This window comes from Rhinoraja longicauda, chromosome 2 (assembly GCF_053455715.1).
Source record: "Rhinoraja longicauda isolate Sanriku21f chromosome 2, sRhiLon1.1, whole genome shotgun sequence".
NCBI lineage: Eukaryota > Metazoa > Chordata > Chondrichthyes > Rajiformes > Arhynchobatidae > Rhinoraja > Rhinoraja longicauda.
The window spans coordinates 18349240-18370016 of NC_135954.1; the positions used below are offsets into that span (position 1 = coordinate 18349240).

The 20777-nt window shown below is 42.9% G+C and overlaps 1 protein-coding gene across 3 annotated transcripts in view; it reads left to right on the plus strand.

Moving 5' to 3' along the window:
• LOC144602536 (solute carrier family 12 member 7-like) overlaps positions 1-20777 on the plus strand; it is a 218610-nt gene that overhangs the window by 129578 nt on the left and 68255 nt on the right. For all 3 annotated transcript variants that reach the window (XM_078415667.1, XM_078415673.1, XM_078415681.1), the window contains exons 3-6: positions 498-629; positions 12759-12905; positions 16588-16642; positions 20253-20383. In XM_078415667.1, coding sequence (XP_078271793.1) covers positions 498-629; positions 12759-12905; positions 16588-16642; positions 20253-20383 — 465 coding nt within the window. The remainder of the gene's footprint in view (positions 1-497; positions 630-12758; positions 12906-16587; positions 16643-20252; positions 20384-20777) is intronic.

Genomic DNA, 20777 nt, shown 5'->3' on the forward strand with positions numbered 1-20777 from the left:
GAGGCCAGATTCAGAGGACTGCAGTGAATTTGAAGGGTTATAAAGTTATGGAGATGACCGATTTGAAAGTGAGACTAAGGACTTTAAAAGGCCTGAGATTATTTAACTAGAAGCCTGCGCAGAACAGAGAGTGGGTTCCTTGTTCTTTGTTTAAATTGTGCAGTTTGCAAAAGAACTTTGACCTGCCGCAGAGAAGCAGAAGTGCTTGACCTTGTTCTTTTCCTTAATAGGCAACCAGGTGCACAGTAGTTTTATAATGCGATTCAAGCCTTTTATTATTCATTCTCAGATTGCAAGGCTAGCGTTTGTAATGCTAATATGTTGGCCATGAGGTTTTAGCCTTGATCTTTTGAAAACTAGCATGAGGTTTTATCAGCCATTCAAGAAAACAGTTAAAAATCAATCACATCGTTGTAATAGTGCTCATGTGCGTCTTCTCATATATTGTTTATTTAGGACAAATATAACATGAACATTTTCCTGATTTTACTCAACAGGAGGAAATGGATAGGAATCCAATGGTCTCCTCCCTGCTTAACAGATTGGCGAACTATACCAATCTCACTCAGGGAGTCAGGGAACACGAGGAGGCAGAAAACAACGAGGAGCAGAAAAAGAAGGAAATTAAGGTAAATATGCATTGTACAAGTGAGGGATGCCACCTATTGATAACCTTGGGTTTGAGAACTGCTGCTGTGTGGCACATTGCCCAGAAATGACTCAATCTGAGTACATGGATGAACATTCTCGGTAAGGTGAAAATAATCCAGGTTGCCATTGTGCTTATTCAGGCACAAAGAAGATGTTTATATTTTAAAACATTGAAGCAGCGGTTGGGAAGCTGAATTTGATTAAATAAAAATGGGAGTGCATCATAAGTTTGCAATTTCCTGTCAAAGGTTTGGAATGCATCATGGACTCTAAAGCAAAATTTGAAAGAAAATGGGTGTCAGCTAAACCTTTGATCTTCTGTGAGTACTGTGAATAGTAAATTGAGAATATGGGCTAGAATTGCATTCATTTTTGAGCATTCCACAATAGAAGGTTCATTGGTGGTTCAATACCAAGTGGAAACTCTTCTTGTTTCTCGCATTCACATGCCAAGTGGAAAGGTAGAAAGAGACAAGGTGATACATAGATAGTAGATATTGATTTTTTTTCTATTACAAATCTCAAATTGTGGAGTACAGAGGCAAATAAATAAATGATGGGTCTTTGTCCCAAACATTATGGAGGGCAATATAACTGAATTGATGTGCAGAGAGATTTTTGGGGTTAGGTTCATAGCTCCTCAAATGGCAACACAAGTAGATAGAGTGGTAACAATGGTGTATGGTATTCTTGTCTTCATTGGTTGGGCATTGGGTGCAAGAGTAAGGAAGTCACAACTTTGGTTAGGCTACAATTCTGGGCGCCCCATTACAGAAAGGACGTGAAGTGTTTGGAGAGAGTGTAAAAGAACTTTACCTGAATGCAGATGGACACAAAAAGCTGGAGTAACTCAACCTGACAGGCAGCATCTCTGGAGAGATGGAATGGGTGACATTTCGGGTCGAGACCCTTCTTCAAACTGGTTAGGGATAAGGGAAACGAAAGATACAGACGGTAATGTGGAGAGATAAAGAACAATGAATTAAAGATATGCAAAAAAGTAACAAAGATAAAGGAAACAGGCCATTGTAAGCTGTTTGCAGGGTGAAAATGAGAAGCTAGTGCGACTTGGGTGGGGGAGGGTTAGAGAGAGAGAATGCCGGGGCTATCCAAAGCGAAAGAAATCAACATTCATACCACTGGTATAAGAAAATAACTGCAGATGCTGGTACAAATCGATTTATTCACAAAATGCTGGAGTAACTCAGCAGGTCAGGCAGCATCTCGGGAGAGAAGGAATGGGTGACGTTTCGGGTCGAGACCCTTCTTCAGACTGATGTCGGGGGTGGGACAAAGGAAGGATATAGGTGGAGACAGGAAGATAGAGGGAGATCTGGGAAGGAGGAGGGGAAGGGAGGGACAGAGGAGCTATCTGAAGTTGGAGAAGTCGACGTTCATACCACCGGGCCGCAAACTGCCCAGGCGAAATATGAGGTGCTGCTCCTCCAATTTCCGGCGGGCCTCACTATGGCACTGGAGGAGGCCCATGACAGAGAGGTCAGACTGGAAATGGGAGGGGGAGTTAAAGTGCTGGGCCACCGGGAGATCAGTTGCGTTAATGCGGACCGAGCGCAGGTGTTCAGCGAAGCGATCGCCGAGCCTGCGCTTGGTTTCGCCGATATAGATAAGTTGACATCTAGAGCAGCGGATGCAATAGATGAGGTTGGAGGAGGTGCAGGTGAACCTCTGTCTCACCTGGAAAGAATGTTTGGGTCCTTTGATGGAGTTGAGGGGGGAGGTGAAGGGACAGGTGTTGCATCTCGTGCGGTTGCAAGGGAAAGTGCCCGGGGTTAGGGTGGTTTGGGTAGGAAGGGACGAGTGGACCGGGAGTTGCGGAGGGAACGGTCTCTGCGGAACGCAGAGAGGGGAGGGGATGGGAAGATATGGCCAGTGGTGGGGTCCTGTTATAGGTGACGGAAATGTTGGTGGATGATATGTTGGATCCGCTGGCTGGTGGGGTGGAAGGTGAGAACGAGGGGGATCCTGTCCTTGTTGCGAGTGTGGGGATGGGGAGCAAGAGCGGAGCTGCGGGATGTAGAAGAGACCCTAGTGAGAGCCTCATCTATAATGGAGGAGGGGAAGCCCCGTTTTCTGAAAAAAGAGGACATCTCGGAAGCCCTAGTGTGAAACACCTCATCCCGGGCGCAGATGCGGCGTAGACGGAGGAATTGGGAGTAGGGGATAGACTTTTTGCAGGGGACCGGGTGGGAAGAAGTGTAGTCCAGATAGCTGTGCGAGTCGGTGGGCTTGTAATAAATGTCCGTCACTAGTTTTTCTCCTGTGATGGAGATGGTGAGGTCCAGAAACGGGAGGGAGATGTCAGAGATAGTCCAGGTATATTTAAGGGCAGGATGGAAATTGGAGGTGAAGTGTATAAAGTCAGTGAGTTCTGCATGGGTGCAAGAGGTAGCACCAATGCAGTCGTCGATGTAGCGGAGGTAGAGTTCGGGGATGGGGCCAGTGTACGTCTGGAACAGGGATTGTTCGACGTACCCAACAAAGAGGCAGGCGTAGCTAGGGCCCATGCGAGTGCCCATAGCTACGCCTCTGGTTTGGAGGAAGTGGGAGGAGTCAAAGGAGAAGTTGTTGAGGGTAAGAACCAGCTCTGCTAGGCGGAGGAGAGTGTTGGTCGATGGGGATTGGCTGGTTCTACGGTCGAGGAAGAAACGGAGGGCTTCGAGACCATCCTTGTGGGGGATGGAAGTGTAGAGTGACTGGACATCCATGGTGAAAATGAGGGAGTGGGGGCCTGGGAACCGGAAGTTATCCAGGAGATGGAGTGCGTGTGAGGTGTCTTGGACGTAGGTGGGGAGGGATTTGACCAGGGGGGATAGGATGGAGTCGAGGTAGGTAGAGATAAGTTCGGTGGGCTGGGCTGTAAGCTGCCCAAGCGAAATATGAGATGCTGTTCCTCCAATTTGCGTTTAGCCTCACTCCGACAATGGAGGAGACCGAGGACAAAAAAGTCTGTGTAGGAATGGGAAGGAGAATTAAAGTATCCAGCAACTGGGAGATCAGGTTGGTACATGTGGCCTGAGGGAAGGTGTTCTGCGAAACGATCGCCCAGTCTGTGTTCGGTCTCGCTGCTGTGTAAGAATCCACATCTTGAACAGCGGATACAGTAGATGAGGTTGGAGGAGGTGCAAGTGAACCTCTGCCTAACCTGAAAGGACTGTCTGGGTCCCTGGACAGAGTCGAGGGAGGAGGTATAGCGACAGGTGTTGCATCTTCTGCAGTTGCAGGGGAAGGTGCCTGGGGAGAGGGTGGTTTGGGTGGGAAGGAATGAGTTAACCAGGGAGTTGCGGAGGGAATGGTCTTTGCGGAAGGCGGAAAGGGGTAGAGATGGGAAAATGTGGCTAGTGGTGGGATCCTGTTGGAGGTGGCCAAATTTTGGAGGATTATGTGCTTTCCCTGAATGCAGCCAGGATTAGGTTGTATTAATTACAATGAGAGGTTGGATAAGATTGGATTATTTCAGAAATGCTGGAGGTTGAACATTTTGTGAAGGAGAGGGGGAGAGATAAAGGAATAGGATAAAGATTCAATAGGAGAGTGATGTGAGAAAGAGGGAATTGGGCACGGTGACAGGTGAAGACCAATCTGTACCAACCCGGTTGTGAATAGAGACAGGGGACGCGATGGACAGTTTCAAGACTATTTTTGGTTAAGGAATAATTTGCTTTTGTTAGGAATAACATAAAATTATATGATTAAGAGATAATAATTAGGAGTTGTATACATCAAATACCTGAGATTTAAGTTAGGGACTAGACAGAATCTTTATATTTGGGAAATCTAACAAAAATCAATATCACCTGGGTAAGCACAAGCTTGCGGGTTAGATATCACAAAACGACAATGTTAGATACAGTTCAAACAGTGAAAAACATTGCTCTATTTGTTGGTGGAACCGGAAAATCTAGTCCTGTGAGTTGGCATTTATCCGCCAGTTGATTTAATCAACTGACTGCATTAGCTATGGCACCAGATCCTGAAAATTCCCTGCATTCCAGCAAAAGGCACAGATGATTTAAGGACCAACATTGTCCACAAGAAGGAGCAGTTGGTCTATTCATATAATTTAGCTTTCCAAATTTGCTTGGCTTCCCTGAACTACACAATATATATATATATATATATATATATATATATGTAACTGAAAATATCTTAAGGCTTTTTGTTGTTATTTTCTGCATATTACTTGAACAAGAACACTATCTTCAGTGAATGAACGGGAAAAAAAACTGCTGGAGGAACTCAGCAAGTCTGTCAGCATCTGAAGAAGGGAATGGTTAGATGAGGTTTTGGGCCAAAAACCATTTTCGGACTTCCTGCATTTACAGTCTCTGTTGAATAAATAAGTAATTTTACTTGTGTGCTCATGGTGAAGAGTTGTGGTACAATAAGCCAGCTACTTAGCCACATGTGTACATGACTTAATGATCAGTCATCTTGAATGAATAAATTCATGATTACCCATTTCCTGTTGACATCTTCAGCAGTGATGGATCAGTGACAGTGATGGTTAAATGTTCTTGAGAACCATGCATTTCTCCTTCCAGATGCAGAATTATAACGACCCAAGAAGGAAAATATTTATTTGACAGTTGCAGAGACATTTTCTCAATTGTTGGTGGTACTGTGGGTCTTTTGGCTGGAAGGGTTGAAGCACCGTTTCTTGTATTATGATGCTCATGATCAAGAGTGGTGGTTATATGGAGCAAGTTACCAGAGGAGGTAGTTGACGCTGGGAGTATCCCAACATTTAAGAAACAGTTAGACATGTACATGGATGGCGCAGGTTTGGCAGGATATGGACCAAATGCAGGCAGATGGGACTGATGTAGCTGGGACATGTTGACCGGTGTGGGCAAGTTGGGCCGAAGGGCCTGTTTCCACAATGTATCACCCTATGACTATGACTCTATGAAGAGGATAGAAGATTTTAAGATGTGCTTCTCATCATTTCACCTGTTTGGACACTTATTACCCGCCATCAAACAGTTTTTAAAATTAGTTCAGTTTATTGTCACATGTACCGAGCGAGGTAGGGTGAAAAGCACTTGTTGCGTGCTAACCTGTCAGCAGAAACACAAAAATGATTACAGTCGAGCCATCCATGATAAAGGGAATAGTGTTTAGTGCAAGATAAAGTCCGATTAAAGAGGGTCTCCAATGAGGTAGATGGTAGGTCAGGATCGCTCTCTAGTTGGTGATAGGATGGTTCAGTTACCTGACAACAGCTGGAAAGAAACTGTTCCTGAATCTGGAAGTGTGTGTTTTCACACTTCTGTACTCCTTGCCTGATGGGAGAGGGGAGAAGATAATAGGTGCAGCAGTAGGCCATTCTGCCCTTCGAGCCAGCACCGCCATTCAATGTGATCATGGCTGATCATCCACAATCAGTACCCCTTAAGAGGGAAAACCTGGAATGAGATTTGTCCTTGATTATGATGGTGATCTTGCCAAGGCATAGTATTGCTCTCACCAGAGGAGGTGTGAAATGCAGATGGAGTCAATGGAAGGGAGGTTGGTTTGTATAATGGTCTGGATTGTGTCCACAATTTTCTGCAATTTCTCGTGGTCTTGGGTGGAGCTGTTCCCAAACGATGCTGTGATGCATCCTGACAAAATGCTTTTTATGCGCACAAGATTATAACAGATAGGAGTAGAATTAGGTCATTCAGCCCATCAAGTCTCCTCCACTATTTAATCATGGCTGATCTATCTCTCCCTCCTAACCCAATTCTCCTGCCTTCTCCCCATAACCTCTGACACCTGTAGAATCTCTAGAGGTTGGTGGGAGGTGTTTGGGATATGCCGAACTTCCTAAGCCTTCAAAGGAAATGGAGGCAGTGTTATGCTTTCCACGCCATTGCTTTGATATGGGTACTCCAGGATGAATTGCTGGTGATATTTACTCCTCGGACCTTGATGCTTTCAACCATCTCTACTTTGGCAGCGTTAATGCTTTGCTTCCTGAAGTCTACCACTATCTCGTCTGTCTTGTTGACATTGAGAGAAAAGCAGTTGAATTGACACCAAGTCATGAGATTCTCAATCTCCTTTGTCTCATCATTATTTGATATCCAGACCACAACGGTGGTGTCATCAAGTGATCTTGGACATTGAATTGGATTTTTACCTGGCTGCAAGATCGTGGGTGTATAGGGTTTAGAGAAGAAGCCTAAGAATACATCCTTGTGGAGTGCCATTGTTGAGGATTATTGTGGAGGATGATTGTCCCCTGTGCTCACTGATTATGGTCTATTTGTCAGGAAGACAAGAATCCAGTTGCAGACATGAGTGCTGCCTCTAAGTTCCACGAGTTTGCTGATGAGCTTGGATGGGATAATGGTGTTAAAAGCAGAGCTATAGTCTATGAATAGGAGTCTGACGTAGGTGTCTCTCTTATCCATGTGTTCCAGGGATGTGTAGGTCCTGGGAGATGGCATCAGCCGTGGACCTGTTGTGACGGTAGGCGAACAGCAGTGGGTCAAGGCCGCTTGGTAGACTGGATTTAATGTGTTCCATAACTAGTCTCTCAAAGCACTTCATGATGGTTTGATGTCAATGGCACTGGACGGTAGTCGCTAAGGCATGAGATCCTGCTTTTCTTCAGCACCGGGATGATAGTGGTCTTCTTGAAGCAGGTGGGTACCTCAGAAAGGAGTAGGGAGAGATTAAAAATGTCCATGAATATTCCCACTGGTTTGTCCGCGCAACTTCTAAGGACACGGCCAGGGATTCCATTCGGGCCAGTTGCTTTCCATGGGTTCATCCTCAGGAATACCGATCTAACCTCTGCAACAGTGACCCTGGGAAGAAGCACACTCAAATCTGGTGAGATAGAAGGTTGGCCTTCTGCTCAAAGCGAGCATAGAAAGCAGGTAGGGCCATACTATCACCAGTCATGTTGCCTGTCTTCACTTTGCGGCCAGTTATAGTATTCCGACCTTGCCACATACTGCGTCTGTCTGAATTATTATACTGGGACCCAAATTTGTCCCAATATTTTCCCTTTGCAAAGATCATAGCAAGCTCTCTTGTACTGCTTAGAATTGTTTGAATTGTGTGTAGCAGATTTGTTCATCACTTGTGAATGTACCTCACGGTTCATCCATGGCTTCCGATTGGGTAACACTCAGATTGTCTTTGTCAGTGCGCACCACTCTACACACTTGCTGTCATGGTAGTGGCATACTCATTCAAATTTGCTGCAAAATCCCTGAATATGGACCCTGAATATTGAATGCTGGCTCAAAGCAGTCGTGTAGGATATCATCCGTGTCCACCGGCATCACCAGCATTGAACAACTCTGTACTGGATCCTCCTGCTTCAGTTTTGATTTGTAGGCAGGGAGTAGAAGCACAGCCAGGTGATCAGATTTCCCGAAATGGGGCTGAGAGACAGAGTGGTAGGTGTTTTTTTTATTGCTGTGGAGCAGTGGCCAAGGGTGTTCTGGCCTCTGGTGGGACAGGCGACATGCTGGTAATACTTTGGTAGTTCGCTCCTGAGGTCGGCTTGATTGACCAGGGCTTCGATGTTTGTTTCAAGGCAGTTGATAGCGGAGTACAGTTCATTCAGAGCAGGCTCAACATCTGCGTGGGGAGGGAAGGAGACTGCTGCCGGGATGGCTGAGGTGAATTCCCTCTAGATAGTAGGGACGGCATTTCACAATCAGATATTCCAAGTCTGAGGAGCATGAGATTATGTGATAGATCAAATAGAGGTGGATTCAAATTCATCATGTCAGGTAAAAATGCATTTGGCAATAAAAACAGGAAATGTTTGAAATACTCAACAGGTCAGGCAGCATCTTGGGGCAAGAGAAATTGAATTAATATTTCAGGTCGATGACTTTGCATCAGAATTATTAAAATGGAGCATTAAACATGCTTTTAAATTGTAAACAGGAGGGGTGGAAAAATAAAGAGAATGCTTGCAATAAGGCAGAGGTCAAGAAAGACCGAATGACATCAAAGCCGCAGTGGTGCTAGGTGAGAGAGGGTGGTGAAGGCTTGTTAATCACAGCTGATCGGTCTAGAGAGGATGTTAAATAGAAGGAGATAAATGAGCTCAGAAGAGAGAAAAGCCTCCATTCAACTAGTGCTGAAATGGGATCTTAATTAAGTTGTACAGTTGTCCCTTCAGGGGAATGCATTTTCCCATAAAATACACAAACACTTCTTTATGGTTTGTGATTTATTCAGTTTCTAAGAATCTCAAGGGCTGATCTTACTATAAAGGCCAAAAGACTCGATTTCATCTGAAGAGTAGTTCTGACTAAATTGTTGATTACATTAGCTACTACCATATTTTCATTCTCCATTTAATAATTTGTGCACTTTTGTTCTAATTTAGCTGCATGTTGTGAATGATTTCACAAGAAGCAACATTAGGTGATTGAATTTTACTTTGACTGTCTTTTGATATTGTCCATAGTACACATTTAACCCTCCATATTGCTTAGATATTCAAGTGCATATTATTATGCATGTAATTTATGCATATCACCATAAATTTTCAGAACAGAATCCCCTTCAGCTTAGGTAGTCAAACACATATCACTCCCATAATGTGTTTTCGATAAGAGTATTTTTGATCAGTGGGGATCCCTTGAGTGGCCTGTTGCTTGAAGGAAATAAGGGTCAACATTGTTAAGTGGGAATGGTTGCCTGCAGGCCAGACAGCGCAGGTTCCCTTTCTCAATTGATTTTCAAAACACATTAACAGTTTTTATGATCACTTTATCTAGAACTAACTACAAATTACTAAATGTAATGAATTTATATTTCACTTTGTCATGGAGGAATTGGAAAACAAACCTAAGATAGACACAAAGCTGGGTATTTTCAGGGTTTTTATATTAGAATTTCTTCGGCCATGCTTGTTTTATAGCCATGTGCCAGATTTGATATTAAACCTAAAATCTGTTCAGAACAAATAGGAGCTCCTGTGGTAATATTACATGTGAACACACATTGTCTATGGTGGCATCAGCAGTGTGAGTGAGTAAAGCAGGTGCAGCATTCCTCTCTCAAAGGTTACATGCCGCCATGTTGTACAATATTGTGTTTTATTGTGAAATTAAATTAGTTCTGCTGTTTATCTTCCATTCCGCATGGCCAATGGTGAATGCCTGATATTGTTAATTTCTGAATAGCCTGATGAATTGCATAACTGCATTGACAATTATGTCTCCACCCTCTGGTATCTTGTTCTGTACCAACGTTGCAGTGAGCATAACGTACTGTCCTGGCTCAATGGAATGAAAAATGATCTATGTTTGGTTTGTCCATAACAAAACACTTCATTCAGTTCACTGCTGCCAGGAAATTCGTTCGGATCCATAAATAGACCAAATTGTGCAGTAATCAAAATAAACTATCAAAAATAGATTGCACTAAATATATGATGGGCTATGTTTTCTCATTTATTTGCTCTGCATCCTAACTATTACCACTGTGGTGCGGAAGAAAAGTATTGGATTAACTAGCTGCTTTCCCACCTCAGGAATTTTTAGTGTTTTGCTACTGATGAAAAACTTTTGGATGTCTGCTTATGGGATAAATATTGTCCTGGATCCATCGTCAATCTTCCCTGTTCTTTAAATAGTGCATTGGGTTGTTTCATTTTTGTATTCTTCTGTAAGGATGGATGATCTCAGTTATAACATCTTGCCGACAAGGTACTCAATAATGGATTGGAGTGTCAATGATTTCGAACCTTAGGTTCTGACTCAGAGATATGTGTTCTACCGCTATACCGGCAATGAGAAATGTTTACTGCCACTGGAAACATCACATGACTTATTTCTATTTAATTGATATTTGTGTAACTAAAAGTGACAAAAGAAAGTCCACAAAGTACTGAAGTAACTCAGTGGGCAAGGCAGCATCTCTGGAGGACATGAATTGGTGATATTGCAAGTCAGGACCCTTCTTCAGACCAATTATCGTAGGGGGAGGAGAAAACTTAAAAATAGTTTGGGTGGGGGTGGGGGTGGGGGGGGGGATGGAGGGCGAGGACAAATCCTGGCAAATGATAGGTGAATGCAGGTGAAGTTAAATTATCAAATAGGTGGACAAATGCCAGTGGTGAAAAGAAGGTGAAAGACTGGAAAGGTGAGGAGTTAAATGTGAAGCCAAAAGAAGGGATATAGGTGGAAAGGGATGTGGTGTGGGTTAGAAATGGGCGCACATCTGGGTGGGATGCAGGGAAGGGTTGGGAGGGAGTGGTTTGAGTTGTTACCCAAATTTGAAGAATTCAATGTTCATACCATTTGAGTTGTAAACCTCCCAAGCAAAATATGAGGTGTGGTTCCTCCAGTTTTATTGTGGCACTGGAGGAGGCTCAAGACAAAAAGGTCGGTATGGGAAGGGGAGTTAAAATGATTTGCCACAGGGCGATCCAACAAGCTTGAACAGACTGAGTGCAAGTATCTAATGAAGCGGCCACCTGGTCTACACTTGGCTTTGCATACAAAGTAAAGGAGCATACATCGGAAGCACTTAATGTAGTAGATGAGCTTGAAGGAGGTGCATGTGAACTTCTGTCTCACATGGAAGGGCTTCTGGTATCCCTGGATGTGGAGGAGGTGTTGCAGGAGAGGGGATGTTTGGGTGGGAAGGAATGAGTGAACCAAGGAGTTGCGTAGGGAATGATCCTCACAAAAAGCAAAAAGTGGTGGGGATGGAAAGATGTGACTAGTAGCAGGATCTCAATGAAGGTGGCTGAAATTTAGGAGAATGAAGTGTTGGATGCAGAGGGTGGTGGGGTGGAACGCAAGGACGAGGGAAACTCTAACTTGTTCTATCTGGGGAGAGGAGCAAGAGCAGAATTAGACACAAAAGAGACTAAAAATGATACCATGTATATTGGATTATATTGAAAGATATTTGGGCAGAATGCCACTGGCTCCTTCATCTGGACCCAGTTAAATGGCTGAAGTTGAAGTTATTTGTATTGGAATCATCAGAATCACACAGCAGAGCTGTTTGGATGAACTCTGCTATCTACAGAGTGTTAAGGGTCCAAGGGCAGAAATACTTGCCAAAGGACATAATGAAAGCCACAAGTTTCAGAATGGTTTACTGTTATCTTGTTTACACATTGTGCCACTTAGCACAGTAAAATGTCTCCATGCTCGGAGCTGGCTGACCGTCTGATAGATCTCAGGGTATAGTAATGTTTAATTTCAATAGCAAGCACTTTGCGTGAAGTATTCTGGAGTATGTTAGTTTGAAGATAGCACCAAGGTTGTTAAGGTTGCGGGCTGTGATGAAGGCTGGCAAAGAATACAGAGAGATGTTGATCAGCTTTAGAAATGGGTGGAGAAATAGCAGATGCGTTTAATCTGGGTGAGGTTGAATGTAAGAGAAAAATATCCAATTAATGAATCTTAAAAGCATTATGTACAGAATGATCTTGGGATCCAAGTCTATAACTCCCTGAAAGAGGCAATACAAGTAGATAAACAAGTAGGTAGTATTTTCTGTGGAACGCTGGAGGTTTGGGGGAAGACCTAATAGAAGTATATAAAATTGTGAAAGGCATAGGTAGGGTGGAGTAGACTTGATGGGCCTAATTCTGCTCCTGCAATTTAACAACCCATAGATTGAGACAGGTTTGTGGATCCTCGGGCAGGATTTAATCCAACCCAACACCTAAAATGAATGATCTAGTCATTTGAGTTCGCTGATGTTTGTGTATTTATTATTTTATTTTTTTGAGTACTCATTGGCTTTTGTGTTTAAAGCATGATCCGTGATTGCAGTTCAAAAATCCGATATTGCTGTAAAGTGCCTTAGCTGACCTGAAAGATGCAGTGTATATTTCTCTGTTTTATCTCCCACTTAGTTATCCCAACAATACTGTGAGCATATGTATAAAGCATGCAAATTTCACAAATAGGTTTCACTTGCCTGTGCAATAAATTGTACTGCTGTGACATGGGAATTTTTATTTGAAAGTCACACTATTTAGTGACAATCATAGCTTTGTTTCACCTACGAAATTGAGTCCTGCCTCATCTCAGCAGCTGATGTTAGTCGCTTTTTATTTTTCTCCCAAGAGACCTAATTCTGTTAATGCTCTCTTGCAGGCTCCTCAAATGGGCACTTTTATAGGGGTCTACCTGCCATGTCTACAGAACATTCTGGGAGTGATCTTGTTCCTACGTTTGACGTGGATTGTGGGTGCTGCAGGAATCTTTGGATCGTTCTGGATCGTCTTCATGTGCTGTGCTTGTGTAAGTTGACAGCTGCTGAAATTCAGCTTCTAAGATATTTCGAGCTTTATGGAATCAGAATTGAAGGGAATATTTACTTTGATAAGTGAAGGGGCAATCCTGAATTATGAAAATATATTTCTCTATTTAATAAGCACATTATTAATGTGGCATTGATGAAACTGGTGGCACAGTGGTAGAGTTGCTGCCTTACAGCACCAGTGGCCTGGGTTCAATCCTGACTGCAGGTGTTGTCTCCACAGAGTTCTCCTCTTAACCTGTGAGGTTTTTCTCTGGGAGCTCCGGTTTCCTCCCACACCCCAAAGATGTACGGGTTTGCAGGCTGATTGGCTCTGTAAAATTATAAATTGTCATAGTGTGTGGGATAGTGTTAGTGTGCGGGAATCACTGGTCGACGTGGACTCGGTGGGTCTAAGGGCCTGTTTCCATGCTGTATCACTAATCTAAACAAATTAAAAATGAAGTTACAGAATGTTTGTGGCTAATAGATTTTCTGGCTGAATAGTTCTGAGTAGAAGATGTTCTCCATAAAGAAAATGTCCCAGTGAATATACCTGGATACAAAAAAAAACTTGTGTACAAAAAACAAACAAACACGGGCTTTAATAGGCCTCTAATTTCAATGACAGCATCCAGGACTGGGTGCTGACTCTATTGAAATTAGAGGCCTATTGATCAGAACTTGGTATGAACTGTAAAGTTATAGTAACTGGTTAAATTTTGTCAGTGTAGTGACGCTGTGGCGTGATTTGCAAGAGGCAATGTGGTCCTCGCACTGTGAATTTTATTGATACACATCCTGGATTCAGTCAACGTTAGTTTATTTATTGGGTTCTCTGAAAATATACATGAATTCATTATAATTTAAAGTGGGTAACGGGCAGAATTTGCCTTTGAGCAAAGTTTCACACCCCAAATTCACATCACAAAGCTGTCCTGGTGGTATCTGCTACAACGTTATCCAAAGTGGTCAGGTGCTGTTGCCTTGTTCTTGTTCTGTTTTCACCATTGCACTCAATTTGTTCAAAAGTCCCTGTAGCTGTTAAGTGTACATAGCATCACAAATGGATTATGTTGCATTACGTGCTATTGACTTCAAGGCCATTTAACGTGCACCGAGAACCCTCACCCCTAACTTCCTGCAGGCAATAACTCAATAAAACACACTGTTGTCCCCGTTAAATTAGGTCCAGAATTTTTTAGAATTTAATTCAATTTAAAGACATTTGATTCAGCGGTTTCAGCTTTGAGATTATAATAATAAAATTAATGGATGGTCAGTTGAGTTGAGGGACAGGAGGGTGTGATTAGATGGAGACTATAATGGGAATCCAAAGGATGTAATTACAGGAGCGTCAGACCATGCATTTGTCGAACAGACACAATACTCTTGCACCAGAGATTACAGGGTGGATAAGAAGACCGAATCACAGCACTGTTGCACAGGGGACTCTTCTGGTTGGGTATATAAAAAGGAATGTCAAAATGAGAGAAACAGTATTTTAAAGGGAATATATACTGTTCTCTGCAGCTGCAAATGTGAGTCCAAAGGCTGGATGCCTGGCTAGCGCCAGGATTAGAGAGGAATTGGACAGGAGTGGAATAAATCCAACTGTCGTGGTCCATGTGAGAACCATTGACATAATGGGGATTGAGCATCAAAGGCCCAAATCATAGAGGTAATACTCTATTGCCTGAGCCACATGCCAATTGGTATGGGATCATTGAGGTTAGTGAGCTGACTGTGTTGATCAAAGATTAGTGCAATGAAAGTAGGTTTCAATTTTGGTATAAGTATTGGAAAACGCGAGCATTATTTTGTTATGGGCTTCACTTGCATAAGGCTGCGATCAATGCCTAGCAAATTAGGGTTGTGGATAACGCTTGAAAATACAGATTATCCTCAGTTTATAAACATCCGACCTATATACAGCCCATATAATGAACGAGCATTTAGGAGACTAGTGGAATGAATTTGCCAGCTGCGAGGGGATTGCAGACGATTAGTTTTAACACTTGCTGGAACTTTGCCAAGTTACACCAAGGAAGAATGCATTCGAGTTATCCATGTTGATGTCCATTTTATGAATTCTGTCTAAAAACACTCTGACCGGGGCCAACAGCAGAATTCTCTTTAAAATCGTCAATAATATTAAAGCTTCATCTTCAGTAAAATCTTTTAAAATAATATAATTATTCGCCAGCAATCGGCTTGAGTTAAATATGTAATATCGAACAGTACAGCATAGGACAGGCCCTTCAGTACACAATGTCCATGCCAAGCATGATGCCATGTTAAACTAATCTCCTCTGCCTGCATATGATCCACGTAACTCCATTACCTGCTTATCTGTGCCTATTTAGAAGTCTCTTAAATGTCACTTATTGTATCTGCTTCCACCACACCTCTCCTGACAGTGCAATCCAGGCGCCCACCACTGCGCGCGCACACAATCTAAGTTTGTTAAACCTAATATCTTCTAATCCAGGCAGCATTCTGTTAGTATCAGCTTTACTGTTAAGAATGGCAAAACAAGATTTGAAATGCATCTCCAAATTATATATTCCTCTGGGACAATCCACCTTTGTAGCCATTTTCTGCCATGAGTGAACTTGGTTCAAGGCTGCATTTTCGACTTGCGAGCAGTTCAGGTTATGAAGACTTCTCAGGAACGTAATCCTGCTGTAACCCGGGGGACCTGTAAATAGCAGAGTAGAGGGAAGAAAGAACAAAGCGACAGGGAATGGTAGCAAATAGAAATAATAACCAGTGTGTGTCAGAAAGTGACAGAACATTCAACCATACAAGTATATTTCCAATTAGAATTTCCAGAGTCGATGAGATTACATTTTTCCTGGCGGGAAAAACCAGGATTGCAGTCTCAAAATAAGGGGATAGCTGAGAAAATCAGAATATGTTAGAAATACTTGTCATTTGGTCCCCATCTGTGGGAAGAGAAACGGCATCAACAGTTCACATTGGAGATTGTTCATCAGAACAGTAACTAACAACGTTCTCTATTATGGATCTCTGACCTGAAACATTGACTATGTTTCCCTTCCCATAGATTGGGGAGACCTGCTGAATATTATTGCAGTATTTTCTGTATGTAATTCTTGATCTTGAGGGATGTGGAGGGTTAGTTGTCGAGTAGATTCAAAATAGTGGATAGATTTTTGTGTGTTAGGAGATTCAAAGGCTGTGTGGTTAAAGCAGGGATGTGGTACTGCCCAAAGGCTTCAACCATGGCCTCGTTGAATGACAGAACAGCCACAATGGACTGAATGACTGACTTCTTTAAATTTTTATGATCAAAAATAGATGTAAGAAAATAACCATATATGTAAATTCCTTGCAAATCTCCCACCGTCTCTGACATTGTTTGTTGTGACAAAATTCTGGATCATCCGCTTAACACCATTTAGGGATACTTTATTTGCTATTAAGAATCCCAATATTTTTGAGAAGGATTGCTGCAAGCGTTTAAAAAAATAACCAAGTTAAAGCTAATTATAAGTTGCTCTTGCCCGTCACGTTTGCACCATGAAATTTTATTTTTTTTCCAAGATAAGGGAGAGCAAACCATTAGATGAAGCATTAACAAAGCATTACTGGTAATCTTGAAGATTGCTTGCATTTTCTGTGTCATCAAGTTAATTTTCACCTGATTTTTATCCACAGACTTCGCTAACTGCAATATCGATGAGTGCCATAGCAACCAATGGTGTGGTGCCAGGTAAATAAATGCTGTTTATAAAGTGATATCTTGCAAGAAAGGATTTTAACACAATACAAATTTCTGGTATCTCCTGTTATGGCACCTGTTGGCTAAGTGATTTTTTTTTTAACCTGTGTATAAACAGTCATTAGCATTGTTCAGACACTTCAGTGGCCAGACTTAGACCCTTCAATTTGGGTATAATAACAATTAGATTTTCTGAAGATCCTTTAATATAATTGAACTTGCATTTTAAATGTTGTGCTGTTATGTAAAGCATAAATGAAGTTGTTTAAACATGGACAGGAATATATTTCAAAGAGATACATTGATGCAGTAATGTGCCTGGTGCAGGAGAAAGAGACTACTCCATAGAGTCAAAAGTTTCAAAGGTCTTTTATTGTCAGGCGTACCACTTAAAGTCAGTCTGAAGAAGGGTCTCGACCCGAAACGTCACCCATTCCTTCTCTCCTGAGATGCTGCCTGACCTGCTGAGTTTACTCCAGCATTTTGTGAATAAATACTTAAGGTACAGTGATATTCGTATTACCATACAGCCATACTAAAAAAAAGCAATAAGACACAACTGCATAAAAGTTAACATAAATACCCACCACAGCAGATTCCCCACATTCCTCACTACGATGGAAGGCAATAAAGTCTAATCTTCCCTCATTTTTCTCCCGCGATCGGGGCAGTTGAACCATCTGCATTCGGGCCGATCAAACCTCCCGCAGACGGTGGTCGAAGCCCCTGTGTCAGGGCAATCGAAGCTCCCGTGTCGGGGCGGTCAAAGCTCCTGTGGTTAGAGCTCCCAAAGTCGGTCTCTAACCAGGAACTGCGAGCTGCACGATGTTCATAGATTATTCAAACAGGCCCTTCGGCCCAACGCCCATACTGATCAAAATACCTCATCTACACTAGTCCGATCTGCCTGGCTTTGGCCCATATCCATCTAAACCTTTCCTAACCATGTACCTGTCCAAAGGTCTGCCAAATATTGTTATAGTACCTGCCTCAACTACCTTCTCCAGCAGTTTATTCCATTTATTTACCACCCTCTGTGTGAAGAAGTTGACCCTCATGTTCCCATCAAATCTCATCTTAAACCTATGTCCTCTAACTCTTGTTTCCTCTGCGCTGGGTAAAAGACTCTGTGCATTCACCCTATAAAATCACCCCATAACCTCCTGCGCTCCAAGGAATAAAGTCCGAGCCTGCCCAACCTCTCCTTGTAGTTCAGGCCCTTATGCCCTGGCAACATCCTCATAAATCTTCTCGGCACTGTTTCCAGCTTAACATCTTTCCTATAGAAGTGTGACCAAAACTGAGTGCAATGCTCCAAATGCAGCCACACCAACATCTTGCACGTCTGTAACATAACATCCCAACTTCATTACCCTGACTGATGAAAGCCAATTTTCCAAAAGTGGAATTGAGGGGATGAAGAAGAGTAAAATGCAGTTGGTATAGAATATTTCATAAGCATCTCAAATTTGGTAGTTAAAGTATAATGTAATAACAAGGAACTGCAGATTTACCAAAGAAAGATGCAAACTACTGGACTAAGTGGGTCAGGCAGCATCTCTGGAGGAATTGGATAGGTGACGTTTTGGGTTGGGCCCTTTGTTCAGACTGTTTGCTGGTGGATGTGAGCAGGAAACCTGGTAAATAGGATGGGTAAGGCAGAGCATGGCTGGTAACAGGCGAAGCCTCTTTTTGATAGACAGATTGTTGGACAAAGGCCAAAGATGAAAAGATAGGGATGAGCCCAAAACATTGAGCTGCAAACTGTACGGCTCGGGGATAGAAAAGTGAATTGTGCCAATTATGAAGCCAGTGGAATGAGAGGAGGAAGGGGATTTTTTGTGTGTTGGTTACCTAAAATGAGAGATTTCAGTTTTCATACCATTGGACTGAAAGCTGCCCAAGTGGAATATGGGGTAATTGTTCCTCCAGTTGCGTATACCCCCCCCCCCCCCCTCTTACAATGGAGGAGGCCCAAGACAGAAAGATCAGTAAGGCATGGGAAGAGAAGTAGTTAAAATGGTTAGTAAACAAGAGATCCACAAGGTCTTGGTGGACCGAGCGCAAGTGTTTGGCAAAGCAGTCGCCAAATCTATGCTTGGTCTCACCGATGTACATCAGATGGCAACATCAGATGGAGTAGATGAGATTAGAGGAGGTGCACATGAACCTCTGTCTCGCCTTGAAGGACTGATGGGGTCCTTGGAGGGGGTGAGAGGGATGTTTCAATTCCTGTGTTTACAGGAGGAAAGTATCTGGGGAGGGGGTGGTTTGAGTGGGAAGGGGTGATTGAACCAAGGAGTTGCAGAGGGAGTAATCTCAGAGGAATGTGGAAAAGGATGGACATTGGATGATGTGACTAGCGGTGAAAGTGACAGAAATGCAGGAGGATGATGTGTTTCATGCAAAGGCTGGTGGAGTGAACAGTGACGACCTGGGGAACTCTAATCTTGTTGCATCTGTGGGGAGGGAGAGCAAGAGCAGAACTGTGGGACAACGAGGACGTAAGCGAGGGATCCATCTATAACAGCCAGGGGGGAAAGCGCGTTCATTAAAGAATGAGGATATCTTATGTGATGACAAAGAGGAGACACGGGTGAAGGGTCCATCTATGACAGCTGGTTTAGAGTTCATTTGCAGTTCGTAGTGTTTAATAGCCTGATGGTCATTGGGAAGAAGCTGTTCCTGATCCTGGATGCTACCATTTTCAGACTCCAATACCACCTTTCCGATGGCAGGAGTAAAATGAGAGTGTGGCCAATGGGTCCTTGATTATGCTGTTTGCCTTTTTTGAGACAGCACCTATTATAGATCCCTTCAATGGTGGGGAGGTCAGTATCCATGGTGGACCAGGCAGCATTCACCACTTTTTGTAGTCTCCTTCATTCCTGGGCGTTCAAGTTGCAAAACCAGGCCGTGGTGCAACCAGTCAAGATGCTCTCTACCATACACCTGAAGACGTTCAGCAGAGTCTTCATCGACATACCTAATCTCCTCAACCTTCTAAGGAAGTAGAGACGTTAATAGGCTTTCTTTATGATTGCACCAAAATGTGCTGGGTCCAGGATAGATATTCAGAGATAGGCAGTCCCAAGAACTTGTTGTTGACTCTCCACCTCCAATCCATTGATGAAGACAGGTCTGTGGACCCTTGGCCTTCCTCTTCTAAAGTTAACAATTAATTCATTGGTTTTACTGACATTGAGAGCAATGATGTTGTCTGGCACCATTCAATCAGAAGATTGATTCCCCTGCTATATTCGGACTCATCATTATCTGTAATTCATCCTAGTAATGATAATGTCATCAGCATATTTAAAGATAGAGTCAGAACTGTGATACTGGCTACGCAGTCATCAGTGAGCAGAGCAGGGGGCTGAGCACACAGACTTGAAGTGCTCCTGTGCTGATCTTTATTGAGGACAGTTACAGTGTCACAATCCATTAGTAATCATCAGCAGCAGCTTCAAAGTTTATGACAGTACTTTTGGATTTTTGCTCCTGCTGCTGTGTTTTGTTTACTCTGAACCATATTATCTGTGGTAAAATCGAATCATTTTTCTCATCAGCAGTCCTCTCACTTACGTTCCTTTGTTCATAGCTGGAGGGTCCTACTACATGATTTCAAGGTCCTTGGGTCCGGAGTTTGGAGGGGCTGTGGGCCTGTGCTTTTATCTGGGAACAACATTTGCTGGAGCCATGTACATCCTGGGGACAATTGAGATTCTGTTGGTGAGTTGAAGTTTCAACTGGAGTGGAGTCAAGTCCAAAGCATTTTGGTGAAATCCTAATTCTTTCAAAGCATTTTTAAGTATGTAGTTATTGCATCATCATTTAATCAGGAGGAGGAAGAATAGGCCATTTCACTCCTGCTGGTTCCATGATTTGATTAAACTTTGGTCAATTGATATCTTAACTCCTGACCAATTAAATAATTGAAATGTGACTATGTTACTACTGACTTTAGGGTACAATCCATTAGTCAGTCCCTGAGTGCACTGACTTGTATTATAGTCTAATGAATGCTATCTGTCCATGTAGCTGACCTATACAATGTTTTGTTTGAGCTATGACAGAGCCCCTTGAAAAGAATGAGGAATAGGAACATTTGACAGGTTTTCCCTTC